Here is a 20993-nt window from a genome sequence, read left to right on the forward strand (position 1 = left end):
TGTGGAGAGTGTGGGTGTGTTAATGAGCTCCGGCACAGCGCTCCGGCGGTCAGGAAGACAACCTGCTAGCACATGTGCACCTGTTGCATAACCTGGTGGCCGCGCCATCCTGTGTTTTGCTGAATAGAGAGCACAGCAGACGCAGCGGAGCAGTGGTGGGTTATGTAACCAGCTGGGCTCACGCCTGTCTGGCTGTTAGCTCAGGGGTGAGCTGAGACACAAGAGGAGCTCCATCAGGGCTGAGGAGCGCCCTGTCCGTGCTGCTGCTGCTGCCTCAGGCCTGCGACCTCTGTGCCTTACCTCAGCCCTCTTATCCCCACAACTCTTCTTCCTCTTCCTCTTCCTCTTCCCCTGCCTCTTGATTTCCTGCCCTGCCCTCTGACCTCCAGCCCATCAGGGAGGAAAGGCATTTTGGCGGCAGCGTGGCCTGTGTGTGCACGTCTCCCTCTGCCTGTCTCCCTGAGCTGATCACATTCGGGTACAGCTCCTCTGCTGCTCACGGTGTTGCCGGTGTGCAAATGATTTGTTCAGGTTTTTTCAGCAACACTTCACCGCCCACCCAGCAGCTGCCGCCTCAGTTTACATAATGTCTGTCTATATCTTTCTTGCTGCTTAGGAGAATTATTTGGAAACAGTTTTTTAATGCAAGAGCACAATTTAATCACCATATTTCACCTGTGAACTCTTGGTGTTTTCTTCGTTAACCAGTTACACATCATCATCTTCCACCTATTCTGATATTTTCTCTGTAGGAAAAAAAGATTTACTGGGTAACAGTGGAGTTCCTGAAACATGTATGAAAGATAACTGCCCTCTTTCAACACCCAGATCTGATGATCCTGGTAAGTCTTTTATTTTATTTATTTATTTTTATTTTGCTTTACATCTTACCTATTATTGAAATCACTGTTGAGTGGACAAGTTTTAAGATTTTCCCGGCTGTGGATGTGAATGTGACCTTTCTTGCTGTAGTAGTTTCAGTTCCTGAAAGGTTACTCACACACACACACGCACGCATGCACACACCACACACTTAAACACACAATGCCGTACACTGTTTCACACATATACACTGAGGCATGCACACAAAAAAAAGCGCTTGATGAGGCAGAGGGGGTGACTCACTCCTGTTTGTTCTCCTGCGTCTCCATGGATCACCTGCGCTATAGGGGCACACACGTGATCTCATCCACACCCTTCGACTCCTCTTTGTCCTCAGCAGTCATGCTGTGCATACCATTTCCTATTTACGACACTGCACATGCACATTTCCATTGTGATGTGAATAATATATCACATTTTTTATTATCGTATTGATTCTTTTGAATGTTTGTGGAGGCAAAGGAGATGAACATAATATCCGTTTATCTACAGTCACACTGTTATCAGCTGTTCCCATGAAAGTATTTTATGATCAGTTGTAAAAGTCAGTTGGGTGGTCACTTTATGAATTAGGTCGGAGTGACTGTGTTTGAATAATAGATGTTTGTTTTTCCTGAACATCAACTTTTTACATTAAAACATTAAAATATTCTCTCAAAATCTTTCACTCTGTTTTAGTTTAATAACTTTATTTTATTTCAATTAAATTCAAATCATTGGCATGGAAAATGAAATCAAAAGGTGTGGTTATGAGTCATATAAACCTAATTGATTCTTTTGCTATCAGAGTAATGTGGTGTGTGTAGTAGTGCCTTTTCAGAAAAATAAGAAGATCACATGTCCAGTGTATTAATTTGTGTTGGACCAATTTTGTGTAATTTTTGTCTAATTAGATATAAAGTCGTTAGTGGATTGATTAGACAACAGTGGCAGCTTCATATCTAAATTTGTGTTACAGAAAAACGATAAATGGTAGAAGACATTAGTGGATGCCGATTTGCTGTAACATAAATTTAGATATGAAGCTGTAATGATAATGCACTGATGTTATTTTCTCTTACTTCCCTGTTGTATTGTTTGTCACTTGACACTTGCATGTTGTTCTATGTGTTTGTCTCGTTATAGATGAAGATGATGGGATAGAGCGGGTGTGCGACACTCTGCTCATGTGTATAATCACAGTGTTGAATCAGGGTTTACGTAATGGAGGAGGTGTGGGAGACATCCTCAGGAGACCCTCCAAAGAGGTAGGAAACCATATTAACCATATGAATTACTGTGGACACCTATGATAGTTTTGAATTGGCCTAAACTGTTTATAAAAGATATTTGTACTGATGTGGTTTCTCTATATTTTTCCATCCAGGAGCCTCTGTTTGCTGCTCGAGTAGTTTACGACCTTCTGTTCTTCTTCGTCGTTATCATCATCGTTCTGAACCTCATCTTTGGTGTTATCATTGACACCTTCGCTGACTTGAGGAGTGAGAAACAGCGGAAGGAGGAGATCCTGAAAACCACCTGTTTCATCTGCGGTGCGTCCAGCCGTGTGGTTCACACATCGCTGTATGTAAAACAACTGCAGCTCCTTGGCAGTGTTTTAAATAAGAGCTAATGTTTTTCAGGCTTGGAGAGGGACAAATTTGACAACAAGACGGTGTCCTTCGAGGAGCACATCAAATCCGAGCACAACATGTGGCACTACCTTTACTTCCTGGTTCTGGTGAGGGTGAAGGATCCGACCGAGTACACCGGCCCCGAGAGCTACGTGGCCCAGATGATCGCGGTCAGTTGAGCAAACATACATACACACACACACACACAACACTTTAGGTTTAATCACCTAAAAAGTTGAGTTAAACTAGCTGCAAAATAATGTTGCTACAGTGAAGCACTATTATTTTGTTTTTGCAGTGTTTACAACAACAGTATAGGAAATTGAGATTCGAGCTGTTTTTTAAGATGGTGCACAAGCACATAAACACACCCAAGCCTGAAGGACTGTGCTCATTATTCCATATGGAACATATGGACAAACAAACACATTCATTTCACACCCTAATTCATATTTTGCTGGCAAGTCATGGCAGTCAGCATACAGATGTCTTAGTGTTGGAGTTGTGCAGCCTTCCTCAGTGAGCAGACTTGCACAGTATGCTAGAGAAGCAGACGAGACTGAGCCTCTAGGCCTGTGCCAAGCATCCCAATTTATTCTCCTTCCCCCTCACTGCAGGAGAGGGAGAGATGGCTCTCTGTGCATAGGTAGTCTTCACTTTGTTGAGCTCCTAACCTGCTGGGACACAGTGTGGTTAAATAGTAATTAAACCCAATCCAGGTCCATTATCATCAATGCACCAACTTGCTGCACTGACACACAGACAAGAAGCTGAAGGATGTAAGGGCAACTAAAGGTGTTGCCGTTAGGTTAATGGATTCATATGAAGCCTCTGAGCACAATGGCACATTTTGTGATTAACATTCGGCCGTGATGGGCATAAGAATGGTCGCATTATAATGACCAATTTGAATAACAAACAGGTGACAGACATTGAATTAATATGCATCAGCGGGTCTTCCAACAGGTCGGCTCTCTGATGCCAGGCCAAAGTATTGCTGTGTGATGAGGTAATGATGAGTCAGGAATTTATATTAACACCTCCCAATATGCTGCAGAGCACACACACACACACACACACACACAGGGTAACATGCTCAAGTTCACACAACTTTTTAAGTCTGTTTTGTTTCTTCAAGTAGTACCAAGCAGGTCTCATAAAATGGTACAATATTAAAATTAAGATTAAATGGGTTGTCCTGGGATCTTCCAACTTCAAGAAGAGAAGCAGGCTAAAAAAAGAGTCATAATGCCAACAACATTTGTAGCTTTATTCATAGCTTTATTGTTGGACCAGTGTGTTTCAGCTTGTGGTCTTGAATAAGATGACAAAGCATGTTCACCAGGCAGGTGGGGGAGAGGGGTCACTAAAGTCAGAATATCTCATCCTTTGCTGCTTTGCATTTTAAATCGATGTGTAAAATAAAAATACTTAAACAGATCTGTCTTTGGTTAGTCAGCCAACTTTAGGGAAGTATAAACTTGTAGAACAAAAAACCCCAAAGGCTCTCCAGATGTGGAAAGAAACTATTTCTTCTGTGTACAAGGTTTGTGGGGGAAAAAAAGGTGTACGTTTCAATGCATTTCACACACAGTAAGTTGGTGTGGATGAGACGGCGTAGGTGCAAGGACAGAGGCAGCAATGGAAAAACAGCTGAATTACAAAGTAGAGGAATCCATGATGTTGATCTCTGCAGCAGTCTGCTCCATCCGTCCTCTCCACAGCGCGGACTAGAGAGGGATCGGACTTGGCGTTTAGGTGTCACTCTGCAGTCTGGGGCTCCACTTCTTAAGATTCATCTTTATTCTAATCTCCTGCACTACTGCACTACAGTTTTAGGGCGACAATTCAACTGATTAAAACTCTGCCCTCCCCTCCCCTTGTCGGAAAAGAAGTGAAACTTGATGACCTCAAACACACACACGGACACACACAGACACACACACAGACACATACACCCTGACACAGACGCTACTAATGAGTGCATCTGGTTGGGTAGGATAGAGTGATGTGGTGCCAGGCGAAAGAGTAGGATCGTGTTACACTGACTGTCTGTTCTCTCGCTGTGTTGTGCATGTGGATGAGAATCAGTGCGCTGGTGTTTGTGTGTAAAATTATGACAGCGACTACAGGCCTAGCAGGTACTGCAGCAGCCACAACGCCGTTACATAACCCATCTCAAGTGGCCTGCTAATAGCTCAGCCCTGCACGGCACGTGCTCTCCTGTCCCTCTCTCTCTCCCTCTCTCTCTCCCTCTCTCTCTTTCTCTCTCTCTCTCTCTCTCTCTCTCTCTCCCTCTCTCTCCCTCTCTCTCTCTCTCTCTCTCTCTCCTCTCTCTCTCTCTCTGTGTCTCAGAAACCGACTTACTGTCACATCATGAACCCTTCATTGACATGAGAACACACATGTGACATGTTGTCTGTACTGTAACAGAAGTAGCAACAGAGGTCAGACTGTTTTATTACACTGAGTAGATCTAAGGTGTGTGTGTAAAGTGCGTAACAGAAGAACTTGTAGGTGTGTGTGTTGTTGTGTGAGTGTTTTGTCCGTGTATCTCTTCACTTTCTATATCTTTGAGGTTGTTGCTTACCAGTGTTGTGCATTTGTGCCTTAAACTCCACTCCTTTTAGTATGAATCCCATTTTTCACATACACGTGAGGTTAATAACAGACAGTTCAACTAAAAATACAGCCACAGAGATTTTTTCAAATAAACATTGTACAATTTTATTGATGAGAACATTACACCTAACAAACCCTTCTCTGTCATAATAAATTGCCGTAATGATTATTCTGCCTTTAAAGTAATGACAGCTCATTGTGTGTCTTCGAACTTTGTATTTCTCCTTATGAACAACTCAGGAGAATTTAAAGTTACTGATAAAAGAAAAGGGAGAATCCATTGATCACCTAATGGATAGACACAGTGTTACTAGAGAGGTGTTAGAGGAGATTGACATGAAGAAATTGCATAAGTGTAGATAATTACAGCAGGTTTTAGAGCACACATAGTGGATTATTATATTGTCACAGGGTTGCTTCAAAAAAATCAAACACCAAAGTGATGGCTAAATATAATGTTTATTAATTGTTATTATTCTTAACATAATAGTAGTGGTAGAAGTTGTTAAGACAGTATGAATTACTAGAGTCTGACTGTGGTGTCTGACATCTGAGGGTATTCCCCACAGTTTAAAAAAAAACACACACCGACCGACCTGACTTTTGTGGTTTGTGTTGTCGCTTTCTGCACAGCTCGAGCGCAGTATAAAAATGTATTTGTGTTGGAAACAAAGCAGCGGCACGGTGACGACAGCGGCGCGAGAAGCACATGAATGTCTGTAAATTCACGCTCATTGAGGTGTTCAAATGGATCAGTGAAGCAACACTAAAGCTTGAGTCATTCAGACAGTGCGGCTCAGCACACAGTTGACTACTGTACAGCCTGATGAATAGCAACATTGGTGGGATAGTTCAGATTCTGACCAGTCACTGTTTGGCTTCGTGTCATGACATTAGTGATGATGCCTCAACCAACAGGAGCCAGTGCACACAACAGGATATTTTATTCATCCTTATTAACGTCTCTTAGGTCTCTTTGTTGAATCCTTAAGGTTAATTAATCCATCAGATATGGATGACTCGGTAAAACATGCATCAGATTGTCCACACTTTCAGTGATGGTGAAGGTTTGTCTTTGAGCTCATAAAGCCTTGGCTGTGTTTTTTGAAATTGTGAGAAAGGAAACTATTCTTTTTAAGAGCCCCTTGATGCCAGAGGCCCAAATTAGTCCAAGACTTTCAGGCAAGCTCGTATAGAAAGACTCGATTCATGCTGTGTAGCTTAGTGCTCATAATCGGTCTAACTGCTTCCTGTGGTCCACAGTGGAAAGAATATTCTAGGAAGAGAAAGTAGTCAATATATTGAAAGAAAGTACAATAAACAAGTGTAGTAATCTGAGTCTGTGATGCAGATATTACACGCACTTGGTTACGCATGATAACTACAAATGTGGTAAGTGGCAACAAAACCCTTATAGTGTTGCTTTTTCATTGTAAAGAGGTTTTAAATACATCATATCACCAGTAGAAGAGAGTACCTAATGAAGTAAAAAGATTTACTGATATAATTTCACAGTACAAATACACCAAAAACTAACAGTAACAATAACAAGTTATTTTCTACCACTTCCCCAATGAATACACAATAAAAGCATTTTTATTTTTTAATTTTTTTTATTGACTTTTTTTGTTCTGCTCATGATTCTCAAAGACAGAGTGTAATAAAATTGCTCCGGGAATCCCATGATGTGTCACAGCCGTTAGCACCTCACTTAGCAAAGTGTGATAAACTCATTAATTGAAGAATCTAAAACAAATAACCCACACACCCCACGTTCCTCTCCATCCTCAGACTCCGCTCGCCTCATGTCCTCTTCTCTGTCCCCAGCGTCTCACACTCTGATCAGGTTTTTCTACTCTTTCAGTCTATTCTTATATAAGAGTAGGTGGGAGAATACCTCACTCCTCCCACTGGACTTAATGTGGTGCCAGTCAAATCCCACTCTCAGCACCTTTTTAAAGTATTTTTTTTATCGGAAGAACTGGCAAAGGAATATTACATAAGATTAGCTGATGGCTGATGTCTGTCTCTGTGAAACCTGTCTCGCTTTTTAGAGCGTGTGTTGTAAAACACACACTCGCGCTCTGTGGTCTGCTATGTACATATCCATGCACATGCACAACAACAGTGCACACACCCACACATATACAAACACAGATGTACTTAAGTCCATTACGTAACGGTATATGTTCGTTTTTTGCTCGTTGTTTTCTTGTGGTGTGATTGCAGAGGATCGGCTCCGTCCGCCGAACTGTTAACGAAATGTCTCAGAATTGCATGTGAGCTTGCACGCTCAAGCGCAGGCATAAATCACACCATACTCTCAGCTGTATTCTTGATAGACGACAGTGACTCATCCCCACATCACCAGTGCTTGTGGAGTGAGTTAGAACTGAAATGCAGTTACTGTTCATTTGGTGTATAATTGCTTTCCACAGTATCCATGAGACAGCAGTGCTACTTAAAAACCCAACAGCCAAGCGTTAAATGGAGATCAGCTTCCATTCAGATGGAATGATTAATATTAAACCTCCACACCTGTCTCCGGTTACCAATACCTCTCTGTTTACTCTCCTGCTTGCAACACTGTAGTGCTCCATGTATATGTCTATGCAAATCCTCCATGTCACTCTCGGCTGCCAACACGCTGTTGCTGCCGTGTCTTTGACCCACTGAGTCAGCTTTATTTCAGCCTTTTATCCCTCTCACCTTTCTCGCTGTTTCTCTCACACCTCATCTCTCCCTCTCTCCTCCCAGGAGAAGAACTTGGAGTGGTTCCCCCGAATGAGAGCCATGTCTCTGGTGAGCAGCGAAGGAGACAACGAGCAGAATGAGATGCGCTCTCTGCAGGAGAAGCTGGACAGCACTGTCACTCTGGTGGCTCAGCTTTCGGGCCAGCTGGCTGAGCTCAAGGAACAGGTAGAGTGGCACTTCGGGCCGTTTTACATGCTGTGGTGGGAAAAGCTGTGGCTTCTGAGCGCTGTGGTAGTCCTAACTCAATGCAAAAAAGAAAAACAAAGCCACATCTTGCTTAGCTGTACGCTGCCGAGCCGACTGCAGCACGTGGACTGTGCTGACCTTGAGACTCTTTTCACCTAAAAACACCCACAGGGCATGGGGTCACATGGAGGAGGTTACATCAGCAGTCCCATTGTACTATCCTTTTCCAAACTCAGTGCAGTAATCTAGATAGATTTTGCCAGAGCACTGATGTTCCTGAACGCAGCATGACAGGTGACTATCACGTCAGCGATCTGCTCGACTCGGAGCCTCCAGTGAGCCTCTGGCTGTTTGGATGACTAGTTATGCTGCTGCAGTGTGACTGATCACTCTCATCACCTGCCTCCCCCACATGTGATTCCAGTCACAGGCCTGTCCTTGTTCCTCTTCTGCCAGATGTGTGAAAACAGCTCCTACCGGGGGAGGATCACACTCCAGAACACAAAACAACAACCACTGTCGACCTCACACAGCAGCAAATCTGTAACATCTCGCTTCTGGGGCTGGGACCCCGCATGTAACCCCTGTAACAGCCAAGTTTGTGTGCTGTTGAAGCGCCCTGGAGCGAGACGCCAGAGCCTTATTTCTGAATCTATAGTTTGAGTCCTGTATCATTAATCTAATCTAGGTTGATAGTTCACTATACTGACTAATATGGAGTCATGGGGTTAGCTGAGATGTTGCTCTGACATTATGATAAGCACAGTTTTTAGCGCAAACCACAAGAGGTGAGTGTGTTTGTGCAGACCTAGGTGAGGTCCGACCACAGCTTTCCAGTCACAAGGGGGGAGGCCTGCAGGTCTTACACCAGAGCTCAACTCCGGCTCCAGCTCCTCCCCTCATTACAACCTCTGCTGACCTCGGCACTTTACACTACCGCAGCTGAGATTGTATTGTTGTATTTGTGTGGGTTCTGGGGTTCTTCAGTTTCCTTTATGGTTATACAGTTTTCTGGTTTACAAGAAGAAACAGTGGGTTTCATTATTGACGTCAACACTGAAAGCACTGCAAATGTAATGATGCGAAATCACAAGCTTCCTCCCCACACTTACACAACACCCAACGTGCAGGTCATAGCTCTGCACAAAAACACACCCACACATGACAGTGTCCTCTAATGAAGTTTCCAAGTGACATTTTAGTTTCCAGTCATAACAACATTGAATAAATCAATTTGCACACAACTGTGGAAAGGATTTACCTCACTCATAATTCTTCAGTAAAATGCTGAAAGTTAGACATTTAGAATTACAACAAAACCATCCCGGCAATTGTTTGCAGTGTTTGAAAAAACAAGAGATTTAGAGAGTCACTTTACCTGTACTCCAAGTTTAAATAGATGAATATTCCCCTCTGGATTGTAATAATTATGACCAAATATAGAGGGTTTTGCATAATAAAGTGCCCACAAGAGCAATAAAAGCACACACACACACACACAGGCCTGTATATCATGTGTATGCTACATGCAGGATTAAAAGCCACTCCAGACTGATGTGTTTTTTCCTCTCTGCGTCCTCCACAGATGACAGAACAGAGGAAGAACAAGCAGAGGCTCGGGTTCCTGGGCCCCCCTCAGCCCAACCATCACATCCCCGCCCACTGAGGGCTCAGGGTCTACACCGGGCAACGTGGTGGGCTTCTGGAGCACAGGCTTGCAATAGAAACCACACAGGAAGGCATTCACACAAACCCCAGCTTTAAAGAGTCATACATACATACATACATACATACATACATACTACAATTACTGATGATGCCAGCAAGACACACATAATGCCTGTTCTATGACACTAACACTGCCTTATTGGATACGAACTGTTGCCTTACGTGCTCGCTCGGCCACTAGGAGCACACCTTATAGGCCGCCGGCGTCTGTACACACTCCGGTATTACAGAGGAACACGTCTCTGTGAATGATTGGCCCAGACATGGCACACATCAGCCAGTGTAGTGTTAGTGTGCCAGCCAGAGATGGAGGGAAATGTTATGGCAAGGTTAATGATGAGGTACTGTCGAGTCTGTGCACGGCCATGTCTCGGCCTTGGCTCCTCAGCCGTCTCGGTGCCGTCCGAGCCGCCGCACAGAGTTCAGTGATTGGCTGTGAGAACCTGAGAGGGGGGGGGGGGGGGTTACTTGCATCTCTGACTGGCCTCCAAGGGAAGAGTGTGTGCACTAATATCAAGTATTCTCACTTTAACCTTTTTTTTTTTTTTTTTTAGACTTCTGATGGTATTTATAAGAAAACGTGCGGTTCATAAACTGGAGTATTATTTTTGTACTTTGGAAAAGGAGTCATGCTGCCTTACTCGTTAAATTTTACAAAAAGGTAAATTGCAATTACTGAACGTGCACTTTCTCAAAAACAAACAAATCAAAAGAAAAAGGGTGAAAAGAAAAAAAAAAGTCAAAAGCCTGTAACTGGGATCATTTATTAGTTTGAGGTATTATTTTTCAAAGGTTTGCATTATGTTTAAACATGCATGCACTGCACCGTTTCAGTTGCCTTTTTATAGATTTCTACAAAAGGTATATGAGTAACAGAAATGTGAATAATAATAATGATTACCTGTTCAAAACTTACTTGAAAATGCTTTTAAGTCTTAAATCTTATATTGGTACATGAAATAGTGCTGACTGAAGATAAGCTTACAGTTGTGTTACATTATGAGCATCCTCACATAGATGTCAGCTAATACTGTAATATTTACTGTATCTGCTCATATCATCTTCATCTTCTACTGTTTCTTAAAGTTATTTTAAATCATCTCATCTCGTCTCGCAGACTGCAATCGATTCTTAAATCTCAACTTGTCTTTTAAACTTGCACAAAACCGACGGCAGATTACGAGTGCATGCACTAGTCCGTAACTGTCCTGTGACACTTTCTGTTAAAACAAAGTGTATAGAGAAATGTATTTTATGTGGTCAGATGTTGTAATAAATTTGTAACAAGACTCATCAGCGTGCTTTGAGTCAGAAGCTTTTAAGCAGAGTTTGCCTCCGAGTCCTTGCTTGTTGTTGGGGGATGAATGAATGCGCTCCCACTTTCACCCCGACCCACTCACCCACTCACACTGTGGCTGTTTACTCACACTTGTGCCTTCTCCATGATGGGAGCGCAGGACCTCGGAGAAGACCTTTCTTCACTCAGACAGCATCATATTTCAACTGATGTGGGGTAGTCGGCTCATATTAAAACCGAAGTTAACAGATGATTGTACATGTCATCACTGCTCTGCTTTACTGTAGGTCGTTAAGTCATTTCATTTTGGCTAATTAATAGTTTATATGATGCACAGAGATTAGATCAGTCGGAATTTAACCTCTGCTCTCACATCAATCCTCTTCAAGAGGCCTGCTGTTAATGAAGTTTAATACTCTTTTAAAATGAGAATGAAATAATAATAATGGGAATAATGATTCGAGTAGAAAGATACATTCAAATATTAAGTCAGCAGGCTACATGTTGAGAGAGAGGGTGTGAAAAGTAGTTGGCGAGAAAGGAGAGAGGTCTAGACAGTCAGTGAAAGTAGTGTAGAAATAGCCCAAATTAAATGATAGATGGTTGAGTAGTTATTTCAAAGTCATTATAGATAATAATGTTCATGGTTCTGCCACATTAACATAAACATTGACAGTTCACTTGTGTGAAGAAATTGTTCAGGCACAGTATCAGCTTTATGTAATAGAGAATGAAATCATTTCAACTGAACACATTTCAGACATGATGGGTTGTGTTGATGAAAGGCTGCTTGAGTTCATCTGACAAGGCTGTGGAGTTAGTCAAGAAAAAAACAGGTTGGGAACTGCTGATATAGTGGATGTGAAGAAGGAGCATCTTAAACTACTGTCATTGAGTGTCTGTCTATTCAAAAGGCTTTTTTCCCCTCTTCCTTCACATTGCAGCATGTTTATCCATAAAGAAATAAAATTCCTCCATAGCATTGAAGCACTAGTGATAGTCAAGGCCTGACATCCGCACATCTATCCACACTGTTGATAATTTAACACTTTTTATTTATTTATTTCACAATTGGTGGAAGTGGATAATTCATAGCTGTGACTGGTTGATTGCCTGTATGTTTGTGCCTGTGTAACATATTTGAGATGATAAACGAATCACAGAAAGGTCTCAACTGGTCTTTTATCCCGTCCTGTCATTTACCCTCTACAGAGAAACCCATCCTTCTTGGCTTCGGTTCGCTGTTTACGCTGGCAGGCCTGCATTTGCTCCTGCTGCCTGTGACAGCCATTAAAATTAGCTCACGCAGCGCCATAATGGTGAGCAGCTGTCACTGCGCAGACAAGAACGGTAAAGTGCAGCATTACTGGAATGTAGAGAGGAAAGGGAGCGGAGAGGATAATACCAGGACCATCATTACTGTCTGGCAAAAGTCTTCTTGCTGTAGTGTGACACCAAACAAACATGCACTGCTTCCTAAACAGACCGTTTTATCAGCTGAGATTTATGTTATGACCGTGGAGACAAAACATCAAACTCTGGTGTCCTCAGAAAACTTTACAAATGACTTGAGGAAAATCATCGCAGTATAATATCATCCAACTCTCCATACACAGAACCCTTTTTTTTTTTTTTAAACACACGTGAGTTACACAGTGTGTTATTTACTTTTTGAGCACAGCCTAAGACACATTTGGATTTTTGAATCTGTTTGCAAGCCACAGTGGAGAGTCACGTGCGTTAGCCTGTGTGTATTCAGTAGTGAGAGTGAGAAAACATCCAGAGAAGGTCAATAAATACACGTCCCAGACACCTCTGTGGCTGGGAGCTGTTTGAGTGAGTCAGCCACTTTGACTTTAATGCTCTGGAAGATTTACACCCAAATGACATCTCACATGAATTTACATTCATATATAAACTATCAATTTAAGCTAAGATGCGTATTTACCAGAGTATAAGGTACAAACACATGTTAAATGAACATAGATGATTAATTAAAATACAGGAGAGTTTGCTCCTGTTTTCAAGTTGCAGTGAATGTTGTTGTGATTTATGTCAATACACATATTGATCTACTGTCTTCTGCTGTCTCCTCTACAGACCCACAGCAGCATCAGTGGTCAGATGTTCAGTGTGTGTGTGTGTGTGTATTTCTTTTTTAAATGTTGTAATAAAAAGTCAAATGACCAAACAGAAAGTTGCTACCGCGCGAGTAGGAGGGTGGAAGGTCCCTCCTCACTGTCATTTTTATAAATAAACATGCCCCCGTGATGACTGGCATGTGACTTCCTGTGTCTGGCTGTGAGATTGAGCCTTTGTAGTCACATGACGCATCAACATCATCACCCTAAACAAGTACAGGGAAAAACACTGCACGAGGGCCTGCCCTTGATCACACGTAGCTGCAGTATGTATACACAGCACAGCTTACACAGGCTGTGAAATGATTCATTAAACAGAATTAATAAATCTCTCCCACAGTGCTGCATAAGTTATTTTAATATCCTGATGCGTGTCTGCTGCTAACTGTTATCTAAGAGAGCTCCGTCATCACTCAAACATTTGTGATGAGGTTTCTGTTAAAACTTGACCCAAAGCTAATGTTCCCAAATGCTCCTCCATGAGGGAGTGATCCCTGAAGACGCCTATCAGTTCATCACCGTGAGCAGTCACAGTTAACTAAGTCTGAATTAACAGCCACCGATCCCCGTTAATCACAACAGACAGAGATAACTTTGTCTCTTGCTGACATCAGGTATTAGGATCCATAGGAGTTTGAATTCTGCCCTTAGTTTGTATTTGTTGTTAATATGGATGACACATATTGTTATATTGTGTATTTTCCTAATAGATTTTAATGATATGCTTGGCCTTGTGTTCAGGGTGATCGTGCTCTGTGCAGCTAACAGATGCTTGTGGCTTGAACATGCTCATCCTCTCTCTGCTCTGACAGTTTGCTGTCTTCACTAATAATAATGATGAATTATTACACTTCATACTTATGAAAATAAGTGGCATCTCTTAATGCGTTGACTATTCATGCAGTGACAAAACAAGACAAAGGAAACTTTATACAACCGAAACAAAGATTTGTATTTATAACCACAAACACTTTGACAGTTTTGAAAAGCACATATTGGCGTCTTTGTTTCATTCAAATAAAAAGCTCCTTTATCAAACACCACATTTAAGGCATCTGTGAGAAATAAGCAATATTAATATAAATAAGCAAACTTTTTCATCATAGAAGAAATAGATGTAACACTGCACACTAGTAATGCTCTAGACATTGGCAACAGAAAGTGCCTCACGTTTGCCATTCCCTGCTCAGCGTGTACAGACTGTATGCGACTGTTCTCGGCACCTGAGATGAGAGTAAGAACCAAAAGAAGCTGAACTCTGCATAAAACTGTGCATTTTAAAAACAAAAGACTAAAATCTTGTGGTTGTCCCACCCTGTTTGCTCTGTCCCGTCTGAAAGAAAACAACTGAAACGCTGTAAACACACTGAGATGATTTGCATACTGCAATGCAGCTGCCTGTCTGAGTCCCCCTTTCCTCGGCCCTGCTCCCCCTTTGTGGCTGCAGTTGTTTGACTCCTACAGGCTGTTTGAGTCATGCAGGCTACTGGCCTGGCATCCACCTTCTCAGGCCACAGCCCAGTTCAGCCTGGATCCAGTCACACGGGGTGTAGCGCCTGCCCAGGTCATGTTACATGTTGTTGTTGGGATCGGTTCTTACTGTGTATAACTGGACTGTCTAAACTTTAGCAGAGTTTAAAGAATACTTTGCTGTTGTTTTTCAACAAGGATTTTATGCAGTATATACAGAACTACACTAAAACTTTTCACCAACTTATAACTATTCATGGAATGAATCCACCTAAATGTTGAAAATCACACATAAAATGAAAGTAATAAAAAAATATATCTGAGTTATAGCTGTGGCTGTGTTTGATCAATAGTTGACCTTTAAACTAAAGTGTACACAGTTTTGCCAACAACAAACCTCAGGCAGAATCATTTTACGTTTGAAAATCATAAACCGATGGAAGTTTTAGCATTATTGTATGTTGTTGTGTTGGAGTTGAGTGTAAAAAAAAATATTGCATGGAAAATGCTGCATGGCATGAGAGCAAATGCAAGAAAGTAGAAAAAAAATGCTTCAAATTTATACAACACAAATAATTGGTTTAGATTTTCAAAGGTAGACCAGATATCTTTTTACAACAGCATCTGGAAGTAATTGTTACTTTGAGTACAAAATTTGTGCAAAAAGGACATTATAGTGCCAGGAAAGGTAAATATAAACTGACAACAGATAAAACACACTGAGGCACACAGGAAAATGTCCCTGTCTGCCAGAGCATAATCACACGTTTGGCATTGCCCTCAATCCTGACTTGACTGATCAGAGTCATCCCATCAACACTGTCTTCATCACATTAAACCTTCTGCCAGCGTTGGGTGGAGGGAGCGCCAATCTGAAGACCGGCAAAAAAGACTTGGTATCTGTGCTTCCACAAGATGAAGGCACCTACGGCACAGACGAGCGCCTGGGCCAGGTTCAAGAAGATCTGGATCAGGAAGTAGAGCGTGAGAGTCCCGGTGATCTCCTCACAGTCACTGACCCCCTCATAGGTGAAGGCGCGGGCTATCGGGTCCTCTTCATCCAGTGTGCACACGCAGTTCTCTCCCTCCTGCTCACAGTTGAAGCTGCTGGCCTGTGTGTAGTGGTGTCCAGCGAATGCCATAACCAGCACTGATATGACCATGCCGATTGTGCACAGGATGAAGTACAGGAGCTGTGACGGGCGGAAGACAAGAGCGAGGTCAGCCAGGTTTACCTTGACAGCTTTGATTGGGGGGGAAAACAGCATCTTCTACCCTTTGAGGTTTTTTTAAGCCTCCAAATCTGGCTGCTGCTTTAGTCTGTTGTCTCATGATTAACCCAGAGTGCCAAAACTGTGTCTTAGAAACAGACATGCTGGCTCAAGGCCTATGGCAAGTTCAATTCAAAGAGATTACCCACAATACCACAGGGTAAGGTCTCACCCTCATGGTAGGAGCCCAGCTTTTAACACAGAGCAGACACAGCACATGTTAAACCTGCCCTGCAGCTGCAGCTGCTTCCCACCTTGAGCGCACATCCTGTGTGAGTATGTTTGACAACCAAGAGCGTCTAAAAATACAGATGTAAAATATGACAGAAGCTTTGTGTTGTTTATGCAATTGCACAATCTCAATAACACTAAACCTTCATCTTAATCCATCACTTATATAACAGGAGCCCTCATCCACTGGTGTATTTTGCTCTCTCTGTTGTATGCTGCTTATGGAATTATGCAAGTGATGAGCGGTGCTTGATGTGAAATGGCATTTATGTTAATTTGGGAACAGCTGTGAAATCTGGAGTATAATTGGTTACAGGGAGATGTATGTTCATCAACAAGTACTTCGATGAGCATTATGTCCTTTACTAAATGGAAATGAGCGGAAAAACCAAAGCAGGAAGAAGCTGAAAGGCCCCAAAAGTCACGTTTGTTTACAGTCTGTGTGGTGCCATCCCCTGGTCACTCCCCTTCTGAAATCACACCACCAAAGGGAATTTAAATGAACACATGAACTGCCCATAACTATCACACAGATACAACACTGATAAACTAAAGAAACAACAGTTGTTTTGAGGGTTGTGATATAAGATATTAGTGAAATTTGAACTTACAGAGCTTAAATACAGTGCAAGATGTATATTCAAGCAAGGAAGGTCTATTCACCATCTTTATAAGCATTTCATATTTTTCAAAGAGTTTCTGTATACTAAAATGATCCCAGTAATCATTGTGTGCAGGCTTCTTTTTTAATATATATATATATTATTATTCCTTCATGCAGACATCATTTGCAAATTAAGTTGAACTTCTTTATGCAAAATGCTATTGTAGTGCTCTCAGACACTATATGTACATATTTGATCCTGGTATGCATATAAGAGAAGAGGGGGAAAAAAGAGGATGCTGCTTCAGAGGACCTGTTTCTCAGCAGCAGACAATGGTGGACTGATTTTAATTGCCTTGAAATTCCAACTGCATATATTGTATGGCTAATTAAGCTGTACGATGCAGTCACATTAATGAATGCACTCATCCACTCATAGGAATCCCTGCAGAGATCTTTTAAACAGGAATGCAGTTAAATGCCTTCCTCTCTATGCCACTGACAGTTACAGTTCCTCAAGAACAACTGAGTAACAATTATATTATTTGGGGAGTTAAACATTCTCTGCAAAGGTCGTTTCTGTCTGCAGAATAATATACCGATACATCAGATCGTGTTTCAAAAAGTCCTGCTGTGCATTAACAAGGAGGCGCATTTGACTCCACACCTGCCATATGATCTCATACTTCCCTTTCATTTTTGCAGAAAGTGTGTAAGGATGTGTGTAGGCTCACCTTGATACAAAACTGCATAGATGACCTCTCATCAGGGACGTAGGTGACACAGTACAGGATGAGGCCCAGGATGGAAACTAAACACAGCTGCAACAACACACCAGAAAACATTTTGTATAATTTGGTGATCTAAACTCATATCCTGACGTTTCTCAGCATGATGCTCTTTTTACAGCCTTTGAATGCCCCAAATAATCTCATCAACCCATTCATTTCTGACTTGATGCACCCAAGATATAATATTAATATACTGCACCTTATTGCTGTATTATGTGATATGCAGTTTGCATGTTTGCTCTCGGACACAATGTAGAAACAAGGATCTTGTTCTAGAAAATCTATTGTGGCCAGGTTTCCAGGGGTGTCAGTTAATATTGCATGATTCAGCAGTAAGCTGTCATCTGATTACATTACTCTCTCCCTCTCTCTCTCTCCCTCTCTCTCTCGCTCACAGACACACTCACACTCTATCTCTTCGGCGCAATTGGAGTCTTGTGACTAACGTTCAGCATCTTATTTAAATGTTTTTCCCAGGTTCTTAAGCGCTCAGGGTTGTCGGGAAAGTTCTTGATGACCTCAGTGTTTTTCACTTGGCTGAATCTCGTGAGCATCTAACTCGGGATGTTGGTGTCCAGGGATGTTTTCGAGGGCAGATGGCATCTGTGATAGGCTAAGATAGGACAGAACGGGAACACCGTGTTGTTTTTTCTCTCTCTCAACACTATCAGCAGACACTTCATCATTGTTCACTTGAAATCAAAAGAAACTGCAAACAACCGTTTAACGCTCTCATGAACTTTACCTTAACTCTATCAACACTTTAACTGACCCTTGAGTCGCTTTTAGTCTGTTACATCTGATCTGTAAACACTCACCCACTCTCTGTGGTGCTTTCAAGTTTATTTAAACTCGCCTAAGTTGCCTCTCCTTCTCTTCAAAGGAAACCTAAACTCTTTACACTTCAGCTGCTTTCAGGGCTTACGCATCAGACGTTTCAGTTGCTTTCATGGCTTAGACATGGACAGATATGTCAGCTTACATCATCTTTTACAGATGAACTCCTTTCAGTGCTTGCTCTTCAGCTGTTAGTTTAACCAATGTCATTTTACAGATGAATTTGAACCAGCTTGAACTGATTCCAGCTCTAACATTTCGAGTGACACATTGACGATCCTAAAAAGGTATCACCTTAAACTGCGACCCTCAAACACTGTGTCCCACCTATTAAGTGGGAAAATGCATGTAAATAAAGATTTAAGGCTTTTAACAATCTTAATTTCATTATGAAAACACAAATGTTGCCCTTCCTAGATATTCAACTACAATGTTAATGTCATTTTGAAGCTACTTGATGATGTAGGTGAGATGTGTGTTGTGTTTATGTGTGTGTGCTAATGAGGCAGATGGAGGATGGGGTGTGTGAGTATACACAGCATATTAGCAAATAACAACAAGGGGTTTAGGTATTACTTGGGTGTTCAAAGGTCAAAGCCAGAGCATGGCATGCTGTGATTGGCTGACTTGTTCCCTCTGCCCAGATGTTAAGGATTTGTTGGACATGCAACAAAAACAACAGAAGGCTGCAGGTGGGCTCCTGTGACTGAGACAGATTGGAGATTGAGGAGTATGCAGTCAGATGAATGTAACAGATGGAGTTTTATCAGAACATGACAATAGCAATGATTTCCCATGCCTGCACTGGCTGTTTGGCTGACACAGGTTGCTAAGGGCCAGTGTTTACATGCAGTGTGAGGATGGACGGCACGTCAAGGGACATGTAGCTAAAAGTGATGCAGGAGTATCAGGTTCCATGCAAACATGCGAATGTAGAGGTTGTTAGAGCGTAAGGATGGAGCTTACAATGATCCCAGCCCAGTGTGGCGTCTCCCTGGTCAGGAGCGAGGGGCTGATGGCCGCCATGAGGAAGGCCACGGTTATGACAGCCACCCCCAACAGCAGCTGGAGCAGAGCGACGAGCAGAGGAAAGCGACAGCCTCTGCACTTATTGTTGTCTTCTGGCGCCGGGCTTTCATCTCTCCTCTTCTTGCCCTCCTTCTTGTCTGAGGAAGCTTTCTGCCCCTGCCCCATTTCTCCTCTTGTTTTCACACTCTTTTTCCCGCTCTCTGTCCTCTAAACTTTTTCTGTTGCAATGTTTGGGGCGGATCAGTCTGCCTGCTGCCTGTTGCCTCTCTCCCCTCTTCTCTTCCCTTCCCTTCCCCTCCCTGTTGAGGCCTCCTCTAACCATAAATCCAGCCTGGTTGCTATTTGGAAACAGACAAGGCTCTGAACTAATATGGAAAACATTTGGACTGGATTCCTCGGGCCGCTCCAGTGCCACATATAGAGCAGGCAGCATACTGTGTAGGAAAGGAAGAGACGAGAAGGGAGGGAGGGGGGGCAGGAAGGTACAAAGGGGGGATTCCAACATACGACAACCAGAAGTTTTCACTTGTAGTCACTTTAAAGACAAGAAAGGGAAAGTGCAGGGGTAAATCAGCAGGTATGAGTTAATGAAAAGCCAGCGCAGAGGAGGTCACACTTCATTTGAGATCAGGAGTGATTGGATCATTCTCTGTCAGCACTGTGTTACACAAGAGAGCCATATGCTGCCAGCCAGAAACAGTCACATGACATACAGGAAGAAGTAATGTGATCATAAAGCATGTGAGGGCATTACAGAGGCTCAGATTGGATGTTTTTGAACACTTTAATGTTCAGATGAGGGTAACAGGTGTCGCTTAATATCAGATTAAGTTCCTGGAGACATCTCTCTAGTTTGCAGTAAGACATGTTTTGATGCAAAGGTCCAGACAGTGCTTATACATTAATAATTAATGAATATAGTAAACACATGATAAATTGATTGGCACTTAAGTATGGAAAGGAAATCTGATAATTTCTGAGATATTAATTGTTTAAGCAGATCAAACAAATCTAAATACAAAGTCACAAAACTCCAATTTGTATTGTCACATCATCATCATCATCATCATCATTTTATTATTAGACTAAAGGCACTGAGATGAAGGTGGGAGAGCAGCGCCCATGTTGAGATTAATAAAGAACAGAGATGCACGTGTTTGAGCACACAGCTGGGCCGGTGCCATGGTTACTGACAACGCAGCTTTGAACGACTGGAGATGTATGAGTAGGTTATCCTGCCCTGCTCCGGGCAACAACAACACAAACTGACAGACACGTGCGCGTGCGCACGCACGCACGCACACACACACACACACACACACACACACACACACACACACACACACACACACACACACACACACACACACACACACACACACACACACACACACACGCCTTGGGTGTTAGAAAGAGGTCGGTTCATGTTTGCGATCCGTGTGGGTTCACTTATGATTTCCATACATGTTTTTTTGATTTGGGAGTTTGTTCTTTCTAAGTAATGTTACATTTTCTGGCTTAGTGATAGCCTATAACT

General features: G+C 42.4%; 2 protein-coding genes across 2 annotated transcripts in view; one reads left to right on the top strand and one right to left on the bottom strand.

Annotated features, from left to right (window-relative positions):
* itpr2 (inositol 1,4,5-trisphosphate receptor, type 2) overlaps window positions 1-11107 on the top strand; it is a 55763-nt gene extending 44656 nt beyond the window's left edge. Inside the window, exons 52-57 of the mRNA XM_085779571.1 lie at window positions 753-842; window positions 2008-2129; window positions 2249-2414; window positions 2505-2665; window positions 7875-8036; window positions 9643-11107. Coding sequence (XP_085635697.1) covers window positions 753-842; window positions 2008-2129; window positions 2249-2414; window positions 2505-2665; window positions 7875-8036; window positions 9643-9723 — 782 coding nt within the window. The 3' untranslated portion in view covers window positions 9724-11107. The remainder of the gene's footprint in view (window positions 1-752; window positions 843-2007; window positions 2130-2248; window positions 2415-2504; window positions 2666-7874; window positions 8037-9642) is intronic.
* Window positions 11108-14150: 3043 nt separating this feature from the next.
* Window positions 14151-19728, bottom strand: sspn (sarcospan (Kras oncogene-associated gene)). The gene is made up of 3 exons (XM_085779575.1): window positions 19394-19728; window positions 17534-17620; window positions 14151-15886 (listed from the first exon to the last, which is right to left on the bottom strand). Exons 1-3 carry the CDS (start codon window positions 19619-19621, stop codon window positions 15527-15529), a joined length of 675 nt encoding a protein of 224 aa, XP_085635701.1. The 5' UTR covers window positions 19622-19728; the 3' UTR covers window positions 14151-15526.
* Between the last annotated feature and the right edge of the window lie 1265 nt (window positions 19729-20993).

This window comes from Trachurus japonicus, chromosome 6, assembly GCF_045865225.1.
Source record: "Trachurus japonicus isolate A0001 chromosome 6, Traja_1.0".
NCBI lineage: Eukaryota > Metazoa > Chordata > Actinopteri > Carangiformes > Carangidae > Trachurus > Trachurus japonicus.